Below are 17,358 nucleotides of genomic sequence, written 5' to 3'. Positions count from 1 at the left end.
GGTGTCTCTTTGTGTCTCTGTGTGTCTCCGTGGCTGTCTGTGGGTCTCTGTGGGTGTCTCTGTGGGTGTCTTTGTGTTTTCTCTGTGTATCTCTGTGGGTGTATCTGTGTCACTGTGTGTCTCTGTGTGCAGTAGTCGCAACATTGCAGTCCAATTGATATTGGATTCTGTTTCTGCTGTTATGGCGACAGGTAGTGTCAGGTAAATAAAGTTATTAGAATGATCTATTGCTCAATACAGAGAACTGGTCGAACTGCAAAGCTTCTTTCTCTTAAATTTTTTTTTGCTATGTTGTTCTGTCCAGCCTCCCGTTCCACTTCGTTTGGACAAAGGAGGTAATTCCTGTCGTTCCATGGGTTCAGTCTGTACAGTACCAGTTTGTTGTTTGTTGAGCTGCATTCAGTTCAAGAGAAAGATGTCTCAATTCTCAGAAGTCGACACAGAGAGCCCAGTGTGCCTCATTGAATCAGCCACTGCCATGCTTAAGACCAAGCGCCTTGCTGACGGCTCTCTCTTTAGACACGGTCCAGGGACTTCCGATGCAGTTGTTTGTTCTTGTGGTGCCGAGCAGTATTCTTCAGTCCTGGTGTTGCCAGGTTTTAGTTAGTGCATCACCAACACACCTGATTAAACTAATCAAGGGCTTGCTGATTAGTTAAATCAATAATTAGATAACTAGTTCAATTTATAATACATTGTGTTTATTCTAGGCTGTAAAACTGCCTCCACAGTCCACACCCTTGTCGACCAGGACTGAAGAGATGTTCTTATTCAGTCACTTGGGTTTATTAAGCAGCATTTTGGTCCTTTCTGTGGAAAACATTTCGCTGAAACAAAAGCAAGCTGTGCTCCTAATTCTGTTGTCTCGTTCCCCCTCCAGTCTGAGGAACAGATGTGGGGCAGCCAGCTATCCTGTCATAGCGGACCCTGGTTGTCAGCTTGTCATTTGTGCGATACCCCGCTCTGCGCTGCTTGTTCAGTGAATAAACCAGAACATGAGTTGTGAATTATATATCAGGCCTACCTGCCTGCCTGCCTCCACAGACACAGCTACACTGCCTCTGCAGAGGGAGGAAGACAGCTGGTCTGGTTAAACCTTGATATCGGTTTACGGAAGCTACTGAATAATCATATGCTTAGCTGAGCTGCTGAGGTACCAGTTTGTTCCTGCTTAAGTCAACTGCTTAGCCTGCTAGTTGTTAAGGTAAGGCAGCAGTTGTTGAGCTAAGGTAACGGTGTGGCATGTGGCATAAGTCTCCCGCTGTGATTTCTGAAGAGCTGCAGGGTACGTGGACCAAACAGTGTCGGACGTAGTAGAAGAGACAGCCATCATGTCCTCCTCTCTTCTCTCCACCATCTTCCCCTTACATGAGTGTATCACCGTCAGATAATGTGTCTGCATTCAAACTCGTTTAGGGGGAAGATGGTGGAGAGGAGGACATGATGGCTGTCTAGTCTATTACGTCTTACACTATCTGGTCTGTGTACCCTGCAGCTCTTCAGAAATCACAGTGGGAGACTCATCGTGAACAATGTGACCAGTACAATACAGTACAGTACAATACATTCCCTTTTGACAAAACAGAAGCTTGATCAAGGACAGGGGGCAGGGGGGAACAAATATAGAAAAAGAAAAAATGAACGACATTTTCAGTGTGCTTCATTTAGTAAGACGTTGTTAGCTGAATTGATATTAAATTCAGCTGTGCTAAAAATGCTAGTGTTGTTGATGCACTTTGAATACAATAATTATGTAGTCAAGAAACCAATCTTAAGACTTACTTTATATATGTATGTATGTATGTATGTATGTATGTATGTATGTATGTATAAATGTAATGTATGTATGTATGTATAAATGTAATGTATGTATGTATAAATGATGTATATGGCGTAGTTACAGTAAGTATTATGATGGGTTGCCTATGGTATATGTTGCAACACTACTACTGAAGTCAGTGATGCTTATCTGGTGGACAGGTCACATGACTAATGACCTTACTCTGACTGGACCCGTCTAATTGGTCGAAGGTGTTCTGTATCCTAACTAATTAAGCACTGACCGTCTCTAATTAGTGTTGTGGCTACTGCAGCTAATAGTGGTAATGCAGTGGAGGTAAGCTCTCACAGCACAGCCCCTCTATGACCACAGTCATAGCACTAATACAGTGGAGGTACAGTAAGCTGGTCGTTCATAGTCTAATATGTAGCGGAGGTAAGCTCTCAGCTGGTCGTTCATAGTCTTATATGTAGAGGAGGTAAGCTCTCAGCTGGTCGTTCATAGTCTTATATGTAGAGGAGGTAAGCTCTCAGCTGGTCGTTCATAGTCTAATATGTAGCGGAGGTAAGCTCTCAGCTGGTCGTTCATAGTCTTATATGTAGAGGAGGTAAGCTCTCAGCTGGTCGTTCATAGTCTTATATGTAGAGGAGGTAAGCTCTCAGCTGGTCGTTCATAGTCTAATATGTAGCGGAGGTAAGCTCTCAGCTGGTCGTTCATAGTCTAAAATGTAGAGGAGGTAAGCTCTCAGCTGGTTGTTCATAGTCTAATATTGTCACGATCGTCTAAATAAGCGGACCAAGGCGCAGCGTTGCGAGTGAACATGATGACTTTTAATTAGAAAAGCACGTCAATACAAAACAAAAGACGAAAGTGAAGTCCAATAGTAACAAAGACTAAACTTGGAACAAAAACCCACAACCCACATGAGAACACAGACAGAATAAATATGGCTCCCAATCAGAGATAACGAGCCGACAGCTGACACTCGTTACCTCCGATTGGGAGTCACACGACACCACAATTAACACACAACCAACCGAATACACCCTTACAACCAACCCCACAACAAATACCCAACAAAACAAACACACCCTGGTTCATTCACAACGTCCCGGAACCAGAGCGTGACAGTACCCCCCCTAAAGGTGCGAACCCCGGACGCACCAACATAAAGACTAGGGGAGGGTCTGGGTGGGCGTCTGTCCACGGTGGCGGCTCTGGCCCCGGTCGTGATCCCCACCCCACCACAGTCACAAACTGCTTAATAGGCAGCACCGGACTAAGGGACAGCACCTGACTAAGGGGCAGCACCGGACTAAGTGGCAGCACCGGACTAAGGGGGCAGCACCGGGCTACGGGGCAGCACCTGACTAAGGGGCAGCACCGGACTAAGGGGCAGCACCGGGCTAAGGGACAGTACCTGACTAAGGGGCAGCACCGGACTGAGGGGCAGATCCTGGCTGGCTGGCTCAGGCGGATCCTGGCTGGACGGCTCTGGCGGATCCTGGCTGGCGGAAGGCTCTGGCTGATCCTGTCTGGCAGAAGGCTCTGGCTGATCCTGTCTGGCGGAAGGCTCTGGCTGATCCTGTCTGGCGGAAGGCTCTGGCTGATCCTGTCTGGCGGAAGGCTCTGGCTGATCCTGTCTGGCGGAAGGCTCTGGCTGATCCTGTCTGGCGGAAGGCTCTGGCTGCTCCTGTCTGGCGGAAGGCTCTGGCTGATCCTGTCTGGCGGAAGGCTCTGGCTGCTCCTGTCTGGCGGAGAGCTCTAGCGGCTCCGGTCTGGCGGACGGCTCTGAAGGCTCATGGCAGACGGGCGGCTTTGCAGGCTCGGTACAGACGGGCAGTTCCTGCGGCGCTTGGCAGACGGACAGTTCAGACGGCGTTGGGCAGACGGGCAGTTCAGGCGCCCGTTGGGCAGACGGGCAGTTCAGACGGCGTTGGGCAGACGGACAGTTCAGGCCCCCGTTGGGCAGACGGCAGACTCTGGCCGTCTGAGGCGCATCGTAGGCCTGGTGCGTGGTGCCGGAACAGGAGGTACCGGGCTGAGGACACGCATCTCAGGGCTAGTGCGGGAAGCAGCAACAGGGCATGCTTGGCCCTGGGGACGCACCGTAGGCCTGATGCGTGGTGCCGGAACTGGAGGTACCGGCCTGAGGACACGCATCGCAGGGCTAGTGCGGGAAGCAGCAACAGGACGCACAGGACTCTGGGGACACACAGGAGGCTTGGTGCGTGGTGTAGGCACTGGTGGTACTGGGCTGGAGCGGGGAGGTGGCGCCGGAAATACCGGACCGTGCAGGCGTACTGGCTCCCTTGAGCACTGAGCCTGCCCAACCTTACCTGGTTGTATACTCCCCGTCGCCCGACCAGTACGGGAAGGAGGAATAACCCGCACCGGGCTATGTGGGCGAACCGGGGACACCATGCGTAAGGCAGGTGCCATGTAAGCCGGCCCGAGGAGACGCACTGGTGGCTTGATGCGTAGGACCGGCTTCATGACCTCCGGCTCAATGCTCAACCTAGCCCGGCCGATACGTGGAGCTGGAATGTACCTTACCGGGCTATGCCTGCGTACAGGAGACACCATGCGCTCTACTGCGTAACACGGTGTCTGCCCGTACTCTCGCTCTCCACGGTCAGTCCAGGGAGTAGGCGCAGGTCTCCTACCTGACTTCGCCACACTCCCTTTTAGCCCCCCAAGAAATTTTTGGGTAGTACTCTCGGGCTTCCAGCCTCGCCTCCGTGCTGCCTCCTCATACCACCTCCTCTCTGCTTTAGCTGCCTCCAGCTCTTCACGAGGGCGGTGATATTCCTCCGGTTGTGCCCAAGGACCCTTTCCAGCCCGTATCTCCTCCCATGTCCATGAATCCTTTGGAGGCGTCCATAAATCCTGTGTAGGCAGGTCCTGTTGTCGCTTGTTACGCTGCTTGGTCCTCTTGTGGTGGGTTTTTCTGTCACGATCGTCTAAATAAAGCGGACCAAGGCGCAGCGTTGCGAGTGAACATGATGACTTTTAATTAGAAAAGCACGTCAATACAAAACAAAAGACGAAAGTGAAGTCCAATAGTAACAAAGACTAAACTTGGAACAAAAACCCACAACCCACATGAGAACACAGACAGAATAAATATGGCTCCCAATCAGAGATAACGAGCCGACAGCTGACACTCGTTACCTCCGATTGGGAGTCACACGACACCACAATTAACACACAACCAACCGAATACACCCTTACAACCAACCCCACAACAAATACCCAACAAAACAAACACACCCTGGTTCATTCACAACGTCCCGGAACCAGAGCGTGACAAATATGTAGAGGAGGTAAGGTCTCAGCTGGTCGTTCATAGTCTAATATGTAGAGGAGGTAAGCTCTCAGCTGGTCGTTCATAGTCTAATATGTAGAGGAGGTAAGCTCTCCGCTGGTTGTTCATAGTCTAATATGTAGAGGAGGTAAGCTGACAGCTGAGTTGACGTAGGAGTGTGTGTAGGGTAGGTTAGTGCTGGAGGGAACACCATGGTATTGAACCAACCCAGACACCGTGCTTCTACATCTGCATTTCTTGCTGTTTGGGGTTTTAGGCTGGGTTTCTGTATAGCATCTGCTGATGTAAAAATGGCTTTGTAAATACATTGTGATTGATTAATTGACAGGGTATGGTTGAGACTGGAACAGGAAATACATGCCACAGTAAGGTGATTACTGCGTTGCCCTGGAGGCAAGGAAGGAAGAAAACCCAGATCACATGAACTGTAGAAGATAGAACGCAGAGAGGAGGAACGTCTTCAGAGGCATTGTTGTCCGTTTTCTAAATATAGTTTCCTCTACTTCCTGTTTACTGATATCTGCAGTTGGGATTAGCCAGTGGGTAATGGCTATTCACTACAGTAACAGTGCTAGTTGCACACACACACACCCACATGGACACACATATGCACACACACGTATGCACACACACATGAAAACACACACACACATGCACACACATGTCACATACAGATAGCTAATCTCGCTCAGACAATGAGACCCCACCCACAAACACTGGCATATAGCGCTACTGTATGTTGACATCAGAGGAGCATGGTGGGAGGAGCTATAAGAGGACGAATGGAATGGAATTAATGGAATGGAGTCAAACACACCGAACATATGGAAGCCACGTTTGAATCCGTTCCATTCTATTCCATTCCAGCCATTACAATGAAAGGAAAGGTAAAGGGGGATACCTAGTCAGTTGTACAACTGAATGCATTCAACTGACATGTGTCTTCCACATTTAACCCAACCCGACATCCACGTCATCAATGAGCCCGTCCTCCTATCGCTCCTCCCACCAGCCTCCTCTGGTTGACATACCAGTATGTATGTTGACTTGGTATATAGGCCCTCTGGTTGACATACCAGTATGTATGTTGACTTGGTATATAGGCCCTCTGGTTGACATACCAGTATGTATGTTGACTTGGTATAAAGGCCCTCTGGTTGACATACCAGTATGTATGTTGACTTGGTATATAGGCCCTCTGGGTGACATACCAGTATGTATGTTGACTTGGTATATAGGCCCTCTGGGTGACATACCAGTATGTATGTTGACTTGGTATATAGGCCCTCTGGTTGACATACCAGTATGTATGTTGACTTGGTATATAGACTCTGTTTTCATCTTGTTTGTTGTTGTCACAAATAATTCATTACGTGCCTCAAACTCATACTTATGTAAATAAGTTATTTCTACAAATGTTTTGCTTTGTCATTGTGGGGTATTGTGTGTAGATTGATGAGGATTTTTATTTATTTAATCAATTTTAGAATAAGGCTGTAACGTAACAAAATGTGGAAAGAGGGAAGGGGTCTGAATACTTCCCGAATGTACTGTATGTGGGCCTCAAACACGGCCAAGCACCTATGAATATGAAACACATTAAGTAGACAGTTCCAAGTTCACAGCCAATGTTATATCTATCTAAAGTATAGAACAGTGTCTGTACTGTTATACAGGCCTATCACATGTAGTCTATAAGGCCAGTTTCCAGAGTGGTCCTGCTTTTCCTAGTAGGATTTGTGATTCTGAAGAAATCCTTTGGCAATGAACTTGCATGACGGAGGCACAAGGTTCTTTGCTTTTGTTTAATTTGCTGACTGACTGAGATTACTGGTCCATTAAGAAGTACAGTATGTAGTAGTAGTTCTCAATGGACCAGTAATCTCAGTTAGTCATTAGACAATGGATAGGTCAAGGCCATGCCTGATCTCTCTAGTGACCTCACCTCATTATAAGTCTCTCAACATATGTTACCTGGATGCACCTCCACAGCAGGGAGTGTGAGTGTGTGTGTGTGTGACACAGTCAGTCTGTCACTACCGTATTGCCTCAAAAACACTGTATTTCCTGACATAGGAAATAAGTAGAACATTAACTGTCAGCTGAACCGCATTATTCAAGACGGTCATGTTCAATATCCTCATAAAACTTGTCATTGGTTAATAGCCTAATAAAACACATCATGGGTTAATCATAAAACCAAAACGTACTGTCTATACAAGTTTTATCTCATAAGTGTCCACGTCACTGTAACTTACATAACGTGCTTCTGCAAGGAAATAAAGGGATTGAAACAGTAACTGTTTGTTCCAGTCAGCCTGAGTGTCACTGTTGGGGATGTAATCCTTCTCACGAGGTCCTGCTGTTTGATTTGGGATCCAGTTCAATTTCCTGCCGGCTGCTGCTCTCAACAACAGTCATAAGACCAACCTGTATATTAGCCTCAACTTGTTTTTGGTGCAACTAGACACCCCCCTTCAGTGTGTGCACTTTGCTTTACAACTGTTCGTTTTTCAAACATATGAGATCTCTGTTCAAGTTCAATGACATAAGAATAAAATAACTTCACAAAACACGTGTGTTCAAACTTGCTTAGTTTGAATCCCATGGGGTTGTTCTGGCATCCCCATCCAGGCAAACTCACCTCACCCTTTGTGAGTTTGTATAATGGTTAACGGATTAACCGTTTTTAGCATTAGCCCAAATGTCTTAAACCTGGATTTGAGTTGCCCTGACAACCAAGGCACCTGAGAGGCCCAATGAAATGTTAAGATGCTGACATATTATAAAATGGATTATTTTGATAGCTGAATAATTTTGGCATGTATTTCTTCACGTTTATAAATTGTTGATCCCACGTGTATTTATGAAAAAAGTGCATAAAAAAATATATCAGTCTGTTAGAAACAAAACGACAGTGAAATGCAGATGTCAATAGAGACGGTTGGAGTCATTAACCTCTCATTTTATCCCCCAGGTGCTGTTGCCGTGATGACCAGGCCCCACATCTACTACTGCCGCTCGCCCAACATGGAGGTCTTCACCTGCTGGTGGCATCCCCTTGACAACAGCTCCGAGAGTGACGACAACGTCACCTACAGCCTCACCTACTCCATAGAGTACGTACTATTACTGTACAGTGCATTCGGAAAGAATTCAGACCCCTTGACTTTTTCCATATTTTGTTACATTACAGCCTTTTTCTGAAATTGATTAAATAGTTTTTTCCCTCATGAATCTACACACAATACCCCATAATGACAAAGCAAAAACTGGTTTTTATACATTTTTGCAAAAAAAATGAAATATTACATTTACATAAGTATTTAGAACCTTTACGGAGTACTTTGATGAAGCACCTTTGGCAGCAATTACACCCCCGAGTCTTCTTGGGTATGACACTACAAGCTTGGCACACCTGTATTTGGGGAGTTTCTCCCGTTCTTCTCTGCAGATCCTCTCAAGCTCTGTCAGGTTGGATGGGGAGCGTCGCTGCACAGCTATTTTCAGGTTCTCCAGAGATGTTCGATCTGGTTCAAGTCCGGGATCTGGCTGGGCCACTCAAGGACATTGAGAGACTTGTCCCAAAGCCACTCCTGTGTTGTCTTGGCTGTGTGTTTAGGGTTGTTGTCTTGTTGGAAGGTGAACCTTCGCCCCAGTCTGAGGTCCTGAGCGCTCTGGAGCAGGTTTTCATCAAGGACCTCTCTGTACTTTGCTCCGTTCATCTTTCCCTCGATCCTGACTAGACTCTCAGTCCCTGCCGCTGAAAAACATCCCCACAGCATGATGCTGTCACCACCATGCTTCACCTTAGGAGTAGTGCCAGGTTTCCTCCGGATGTGATGCTTGGGATTCAGGCCAAAGAGTTCAATCTTGCTTTCATCAGACCAGAGAATCTTGTTTCTCATGGTCTGAGAGTCCTTTAGGTGCCTTTTGACAAACTCCATGCAGGCTGTCATGTGCCTTTTACTGAGGAGTGGCTTCCGTCTGGCCACTACCATAAAGGACTGATTGGTGGAGTGCTGCAGAGATGGTTGACCTTCTGGAAGGTTCTCCCATTTCCACAGAGGAACTCTGGAGCTCTGTCAGAGTGACCATTGGGTTCTTGGTCACCTCCCAGACCAGCGCCCTTCTCACCCGATTTCTCAGTTTGGCTGGGCGGCCAGCTCTAGGAAAGGTCTTGGTGGTTCCAAACTTCTTCCATTTAAGAATGATGGAGGCCAATGTGTTATTGGGGACCTTCATTGCTGCAGAAATGTTTTGGTACCCTTCCCCAGATCTGTGCCTCGACACAATTCTGTCTCAAAGCTCCACAGACAACACTGGCAACTGTGGGACCTTATATAGACAGGTGTGTGCCTTTCCAAATCATGTCCAATCAATTGAATTTACCACAGGTGGACTCCAATCAAGTTGTAGAAACATCTCAAGGATGATTGCTGAGTTATTTTGTTGGTTTAATCAATTTTAGAATAAGGCTGTAACGTAACAAAATGTGGAAAAAGTCAAGGGGTCTGAATACTTTCCAAAGGCACTGTATATATACACACCATGTACTATATACTGTAAATATTCACAGTACACACCTTATACTCTCCTTGTTGCAGGAATGGTAGAGGATAAAATCCTGCATTCATTAGAAATACTCTAAGATTAATTATTAATTTCAAGGCATTTTCCCCCAATAAATACAGGTATTTTGGTTGTCACATCCTGTAGTAACCATGCACCCTAAGAGACCGTCTTCATTGAAAGAAATGAGTTGAGTTGAATTGAATTGAAATGACCATATCATTCCTTTCTTGTTTGTCAAAGGAAGGGGCTGAGGCGTGAGTGTCCGGACTATGTAACGGGCGGACCCAACAGTTGTCACTTTGACAGCAGCCACACGTCCATCTGGACCATATACTGCATGAACGTGATGGCCAGGACTTCCCATGGAGTGTTCAGCTCCAAGGACCACTGTCTGGACGTGGCTGATATAGGTACAGGGTGATATAGACCACTGTCTGGACGTTGCTGATATAGGTACAGGGTGATATAGACCACTGTCTGAACGTGGCTGATATAGGTACAGGGTGATATAGACCACTGTCTGGATGTGGCTGATATAGGTACAGGGTGATATAGACCACTGTCTGGACGTGGCTGATATAGGTACATGGTGATATAGACCACTGTCTGGACGTGGCTGATATAGGTACAGGGTGATATAGACCACTGTCTGGACGTGGCTTATATAGGTACAGGGTGATATAGACCACTGTCTGGACGTGGCTGATATAGGTACAGGGTGATATAGACCACTGTCTGGACGTGGCTGATATAGGTACAGGGTGATATAGACCACTGTCTGGACGTGGCTGATATAGGTACAGGGTGATATAGACCACTGTCTGGACGTAGCTGATATAGGTACAGGGTGATATAGACCACTGTCTGGACGTGGCTGATATAGATACAGGGTGATATAGATGGGTCTTTTTATTTAGGTTTTGTAGCCAATAGATATTGTTGTACGTTTTTAGTCACTCAAATATCACATGAATACACATTAGACATGGCAAAATGTATAGAATTGCAAGAAAATGTGCTTTAAAACTGCAAAATGTTCTTTGCACCCCATGACAAAATGTGTAGAATTGCAGGAAATAAGCTTTAAACCTGCAGAGTTCTCTCCACCAATAAGAGGGGTGTGAACAGTTTGTGTCATGAACAGTGCTTGTGCCCACAGAAATAGACATGGCGCGCACACACAGGGGGCGTGGGATGTTCCCCAATGCTGGAAAGGGGGCCCCGAGTGAAAATGTTTGGGAACCCCTGATATAGACCACCAGAGGGCTCCACTCAGTCTGGAACGGCATCCTGCTCCCTAGATCAAAAACCGTCTCACTAATGATTTCTCTTGCCCCCCCAAAAAACCTTTTTTGTAAAAGAAAACTGTAAAATCAGCAGGAATTCAGCTAAAAATGAGTTCCCAAGTATTCCCACAAATAAAAAAAAGGCACATATGTGATGGTGTCTCAATGTAATCAAGGTATGAAATTATTGTTATTTTCAAATACAATCTCTTTTTGGGCTTAGTTGTAGTCAATTTGCAGTGTACAAATTATAATAAGTATTTTCCAGCCCCCAGACCATTCGCTCTGACAAAAGTCGTCCCGCAGCTAAATCTAGTTGCCTACACCTGCCCTAGATAGTGCGCTACTTTTGACCAGAACCTATGGGGAATAGGGTACTATTTCAATACACTATATATGGAATAGGGTGCTATTTAAATACACTATAGTATATGGAATAGGGTGCCATTTCAGTACACTATATATGGAATAGGGTGCCATTTCAGTACACTATATATGGAATAGGGTGCCATTTCAGTACACTATATATGGAATAGGGTGCCATTTCAGTACACTATATATGGAATAGGGTGCCATTTCGGACGCAACCTATGACTTTAGTGTTCACCCACTGTTGTGTCTGATATTTGTGATGTCTCTTCCTGTGTGTCTGGTGTTGGCCCCGCCTCCGCTCCCTGTTTGTGTGATGTCAGCTCTTCCTCATTTCAACCCAGTCCAATGGGAGTTCGTCCCCTCCCAGCAGGGCACATCTGATCCCATCAGAGTGATGGCTGATGGCTCTGTCCCCCTTACTTCTCCATTAGTGAGTGCACTCTCAAAGCCGATGGAAAGAGCACCCTGATTTGTGTGTTCGTGTACACGTGCATGTGAACGTTCAATACTGTATGTGCATTGCAAACAGTCACCACTCATGTCCAAATGTGTGTGGGAGACGATTGTGCTTCCATATGCACAGAGGAAAATGTATGCCCGCAAAAATGTATGCCAGCATGACTGTATGTCGCTTTGGATAAAAGCGTCTGCTAAATGGCATATTATTATTATTATTATTATTATTAAAATAAAAGCGTTCCTCACCAGGCTCTTGGCTTTTCTCAAGGTAACATTAGAGATATGTCATTCAGAACCTATTCAGCATCCCCTTCTTACTCTGAAAGCCCTTCCAAGTGGCCTTTCCCCATTTCCATTATAATTGATAACCCCTTCAGGTACGATTACCTCAGCATGTTTGCTTCTCCTGTATTGTCCCTCCACATCCTGTTTGCTGTTCATTGTGTATTCTCCCCTCCCCCTGACTGCCAGGCTTTTCCTTTCACCGTCCTTCCCTCCCATTGTTTCTCTATTGACTTTCTTCCTCTTCTTCGCTCCCTGTGAAGCATACGACCATAAAAAGCCCACGCCAAGCTGCCATGCAGTTTTCTCGGCTTCACCTCAAGACGCTTTCTTCCCTCTCTGTCCATGTCCTTACACTCTCTCTCCTGTCTGTCTATCTGTCTCTCTGTCTGTCTGCAGTGGAGACAGAGGCTCCAGTTAACGTGACCTACACCCTGATGAACGAGACGGAGGAGGAAGCGGGCCGCACCGCCATGGTGTCCTGGGTTTACCCAAACCCCTCCCACATCCAGTACGGTTGGATCACCCTGGTCTTCGAGCTGCAGTACCGACGCATCGCCGAGCCCAACAACTGGAAGGTAGAGAGAGAGAGAGAGAGAGAGAGAGAGAGAGAGAGAGAGAGAGAGAGAGAGAGAGAGAGAGAGAGAGAGAGAGAGAGAGAGAGACCAAAGAGAGAGAGAGAGACCAAAGAGAGAGACCAAAGAGAGAGAGAGAGAGAGAGAGAGACCAGAGATACCAGAGATAAAGACAGAGACCAGAGAGAAAGACAGAGAGACCAGAGAGAAAGACAGAGAGACCAGAGAGAAAGACATAGAGACCAGAGAGAAAGACAGAGATACCAGAGAGAAAGACAGAGATACCAGAGAGAAAGACAGAGAGACCAGAGAGAAAGACAGAGAGACCAGAGAGAAAGACAGAGAGACCAGAGAGAAAGACAGAGAGACCAGAGAGAAAGACAGAGAGACCAGAGAGAAAGACAGAGAGACCAGAGAGAAAGACATAGAGACCAGAGAGAAAGACAGAGAGACCAGAGAGAAAGACAGACAGAGAGACCAGAGAGAGAGACAGAGAGAGAGACCAAAGATAGAGACAGAGAGCGAGAGAGAGAGACCAAAGAGAGAGACAGAGAGAGGGAAACAGAGAGAGAGAGAGAGAGAGAGAGGTGTATGTGCAGTGTTTATCAACACCATGGTGTGTTTGAGGGTGTTAAGCATGTGACGTGTGAAGCATGTCATGCCCATGATTGATTCTTTAAGAGGAAGACGTGCGTATTTCACAGTTCAACTGGGAGTTTGTCTGTTAGCCACGTTACGACCGATGATCCTGCCTCTTTGTCAGATGAGAGAAGAGAAAGAACAGAAACAAACAGAAAAGCAGCAGCACTCCTCCATGGCTCCATGGTTTAGTCTGGCTGAACACCCAAGGATATTATTTAAACTGTATCATATTATTTAAACTGTATCATATTATTTAAACTGTATCATATTATTTAAACTGTATCGTATTATTTAAACAGTATGGTATTATTTAAACAGTATGGTATTATTTAAACTGTATCATATTATTTAAACTGTATCATATTATTTAAACTGTATCATATTATTTAAACTGTATCGTATTATTTAAACAGTATGGTATTATTTAAACTGTATGGTATTATTTAAACTGTATCATATTATTTAAACTGTATCATATTATTTAAACTGTATCATATTATTTAAACTGTATCGTATTATTTAAACGGTATCGTATTATTTAAAAGGTATCGTATTATTTCAACTGTATCGTATTATTTCAACTGTATCGTATTATTTCAACTGTATCGTATTATTTCAACTGTATGGTATTATTTCAACTGTATGGTATTATTTCAACTGTATGGTATTATTTAAACTGTATCATATTATTTAAACTGTATCATATTATTTAAACTGTATTGTATTATTTAAACAGTATGGTATTATTTAAACTGTATGGTATTATTTAAACTGTATGGTATTATTTAAACTGTATCATATTATTTAAACGGGATCGTATTATTTAAACGGTATCGTATTATTTCAACTGTATCGTATTATTTCAACTGTATGGTATTATTTCAACTGTATGGTATTATTTCAACTGTATGGTATTATTTCAACTGTATGGTATTATTTAAACTGTATCGTATTATTTAAATTGTATCGTATTATTTAAACTGTATCATATTTTTTTAACTGTCACTTTAACCAGTATCATACTACTCTATCACCTTCTGTCACCTCTATCATGTGTAGCTCATTTGGTAGAGCATGGCGCTTACAACGCCAGGATTGTGGGGTTTGATTCCCCTGAGGGACCAGTATAAAAAAAGTATGAAAATGCACTCACTACTGTAAGTCGCTCTGGATAAGAGCGTCTGCTAAATGATGTGCAGTTGAAGTCGGAAGTTTACATACACTTAGGTTGGAGACATTAAAACTCGTTTTTCAACCACTCCACAAATGTCTTGTTAACAAACTATAGTTTTGGCAAGTCGGTTAGGACATCTACTTTGCGCATGACACAAGTAATTTTTCCAACAATTGTTTACAGACAGATTATTTCACGTATAATTCACTGTACCACAATTCCAGTGTGTCAGAAGTTTACATACACTAAGTTGACTGTGCCTTTAAACAGCTTGGAAAATTCCAGAAAATGATGTCATGGCTTTAGAAGCTTCTGATAGGCTAATTGACATCATTTGAGTCAATTGGAGGTGTAACTGTGGATGTATTTCAAGGCCTACCTTCAAACTCAGTGCCTCTTTGCTTGACATCCTGGGAAAATCAAAAGAAATCAGCCAAGACCTCAGAAAAAAAATTGTAGACCTCCACAAGTCTGCTTCATCCTTAGGAGCAATTTCCAAACGCCTGAAGGTACCACGTTCATCTGTACAAACAATAGTATGCAAGTATAAACACCATGGGACCACGCAGCCGTCATACCGCTAAGGAAGGAGACGCGTTCTGTCTCCTAGAGATGAACGTACTTTGGTGCGAAAAGTGCAAATCAATCCCAGAACAACAGCAAAGGACCTTGTGAAGATGCTGGAGGAAACAGGTACAAAAGTATCTATAACCACAGTTAAACAAGTCCTATATCGACATAACCTGAAAGGCCGCTCAGCAAGGAAGAAGCCACTGCTCCAAAACCGCAATAAAAAAGCCAGACTATGGTTTGCAATTACACATGGGGACAAAGATCGTACTTTTTGGAGAAATGTCCTCTGGTCTGATGAAACAAAAATAGAACTGTTTGGCCATAATGACCATCGTTATGTTTGGAGGAAAAAGGGGATGGCTTGCAGGCCGAAGAACACCATCCCAACCGTGAAGCACAGGGGTGGCAGCATCATGCTGTGGGGGTGCTTTGCTGCAGGAGGGACTGGTGCACTTCACAAAATAGATGGCATCATGAGGAAGGAAAATTATGTGGATATATTGAAGCAACATCTCAAGACATCAGTCAGGAAGTTAAAGCTTGGTCGCAAATGGGTCTTCCAAATGGACAGTGACCCCAAGCATACTTCCAAAGTTGTTGCAAAATGGCTTAAGGACAACAAAGTCAAGGTATTGGAGTGGCCATCACAAAGCACTGACCTCAACCCTATAGAAAATTTGTGGGCAGAACTGAAAAAATGTGTGTGAGCAAGGAGGCCTACAAACCTGACTCAGTTACACCAGCTCTGTCAGGAGGAATGGGCCAAAATTCACCCAACTTATTGTGGGAAGCTTGTGGAAGGCTACCTGAAACGTTTGACCCAAGTTAAACAATTTAAAGGCAATACTACCAAATACTAATTGAGTGTATGTAAACTTCTGACCCACTTGGAATGTGATGAAAGAAATAAAAGCTGAAATAAATCATGCTCTCTACTATTCTTCTGACATTTCACATTCTTAAAATCAAATGGTGATCCTAACTGACCTAAGACAGGGAATCTTTACGAGGATTAAATGTCAGGAATTGTGAAAAACTGAGTTTAAATGTATTTGGCTCCTGAGTGGCGCAGTGGTCTAAGGCACTGCATCGCAGTGCTAGCTGTGCCACTAGAGATCCTGGTTCGAATCCAGGCTCTGTCGCAGCCGGCCGTGACCGGGAGACCCATTGGGCGGCGCGCAATTGGCCCAGCGTCGTCCAGGGTAGGGGAGGGAATGGCCGGCAGGGATGTAGCTCAGTTGATAGAGCATGGCGTTTGCAACGCCAGGGTTGTGGGTTCTATTCCCACAGGGGGTATGAAAAAATAAATAATGTAAGTCGCTCTGGATAAGAGCGTCTGCTAAATGACGTAAAATAAATAAAATAAAATATAAACTTCTGACTTCAACTGTATGTGTACTGTAACTTCCACCGACAGCACTCTATCGCCCCCTGTGTGTCTGCAGGTGAAGGGCTTGCTGAGAGAGCCTCGGCTGGAGCTGCTGGATCTGCCGGTAGGAGAGTACATTGTCAGGGTGAGATGCCGTTCCCGCAACAACGGCCTCTGGAGCAAGTGGAGCACCCCTGTCCTACTCTGCGTCCCAGCTAAATCTACCCCCGGTAGGAACTCTTAACTGTCTGATGATTCAGTTACTGTCTGCACCTACCCACAGTCAACTCCTAATCTGTGGTATTAATATGACCCATATTAGTGTTGGCATATGGAGTGATCTAGGTGTGTGCTGTCTTTGTCCCTACAGATAAGCTGCTGGCTCTGCTGTTGGTGTCCGGTGTTGGGGTCATGGTGTTGCTAGTCATCGGGTTTGGAATTATGCTACAGGGCAAGAGGTAGAGAAGGACACACACACACACACACACACACACATAAACAACTATGTAAACATCAAATACACATAAGATACAACGTTTGATTTATCACATAAAGGACTGGTGTAGAGATAAACGTGTGCAGGAGTGATCTTGTATTGATATAGAAACCCTTCTATATGACATGCTAGATATGCTGTAATATCAATAGATCTAAAGGTAGAAAGTGTATTGATGGTTCTCTCTGATCCCTGTCTTTCGCTATAGGATAAAAGCATTCCTTCTGCCTCCAATTCCCAAACCACGCATCAAAGGCATCAATCCCCTGCTTCTGAAGGTAAGAACACACACACATATGCACACACACACACACACACACACACACACACACACAGATGCACACGCACATTCACACACACACATATGCACACACACATTCACACACACACCAGCATGGTGACTTATAAGTAATCGTTCACTCAAGGTTCACTGAGTCATTTGTTTTT

The 17,358-nt window shown here is 44.9% G+C and overlaps 1 protein-coding gene across 1 annotated transcript in view; it reads left to right on the top strand.

Annotated features, from left to right (window-relative positions):
* LOC121547809 (prolactin receptor) overlaps window positions 1-17,358 on the top strand; it is a 43,276-nt gene that overhangs the window by 22,045 nt on the left and 3,873 nt on the right. The window contains exons 3-8 of the mRNA XM_041859234.2: window positions 8,086-8,227; window positions 9,924-10,093; window positions 12,482-12,660; window positions 16,492-16,645; window positions 16,786-16,873; window positions 17,120-17,189. Coding sequence (XP_041715168.2) covers window positions 8,086-8,227; window positions 9,924-10,093; window positions 12,482-12,660; window positions 16,492-16,645; window positions 16,786-16,873; window positions 17,120-17,189 — 803 coding nt within the window. The remainder of the gene's footprint in view (window positions 1-8,085; window positions 8,228-9,923; window positions 10,094-12,481; window positions 12,661-16,491; window positions 16,646-16,785; window positions 16,874-17,119; window positions 17,190-17,358) is intronic.

Source organism: Coregonus clupeaformis, chromosome 31 (assembly GCF_020615455.1).
Source record: "Coregonus clupeaformis isolate EN_2021a chromosome 31, ASM2061545v1, whole genome shotgun sequence".
Taxonomy (NCBI): domain Eukaryota; kingdom Metazoa; phylum Chordata; class Actinopteri; order Salmoniformes; family Salmonidae; genus Coregonus; species Coregonus clupeaformis.
Note: the sequence above shows the minus strand (reverse complement) of the source record. Positions and strands in the feature narration are given on the sequence as shown.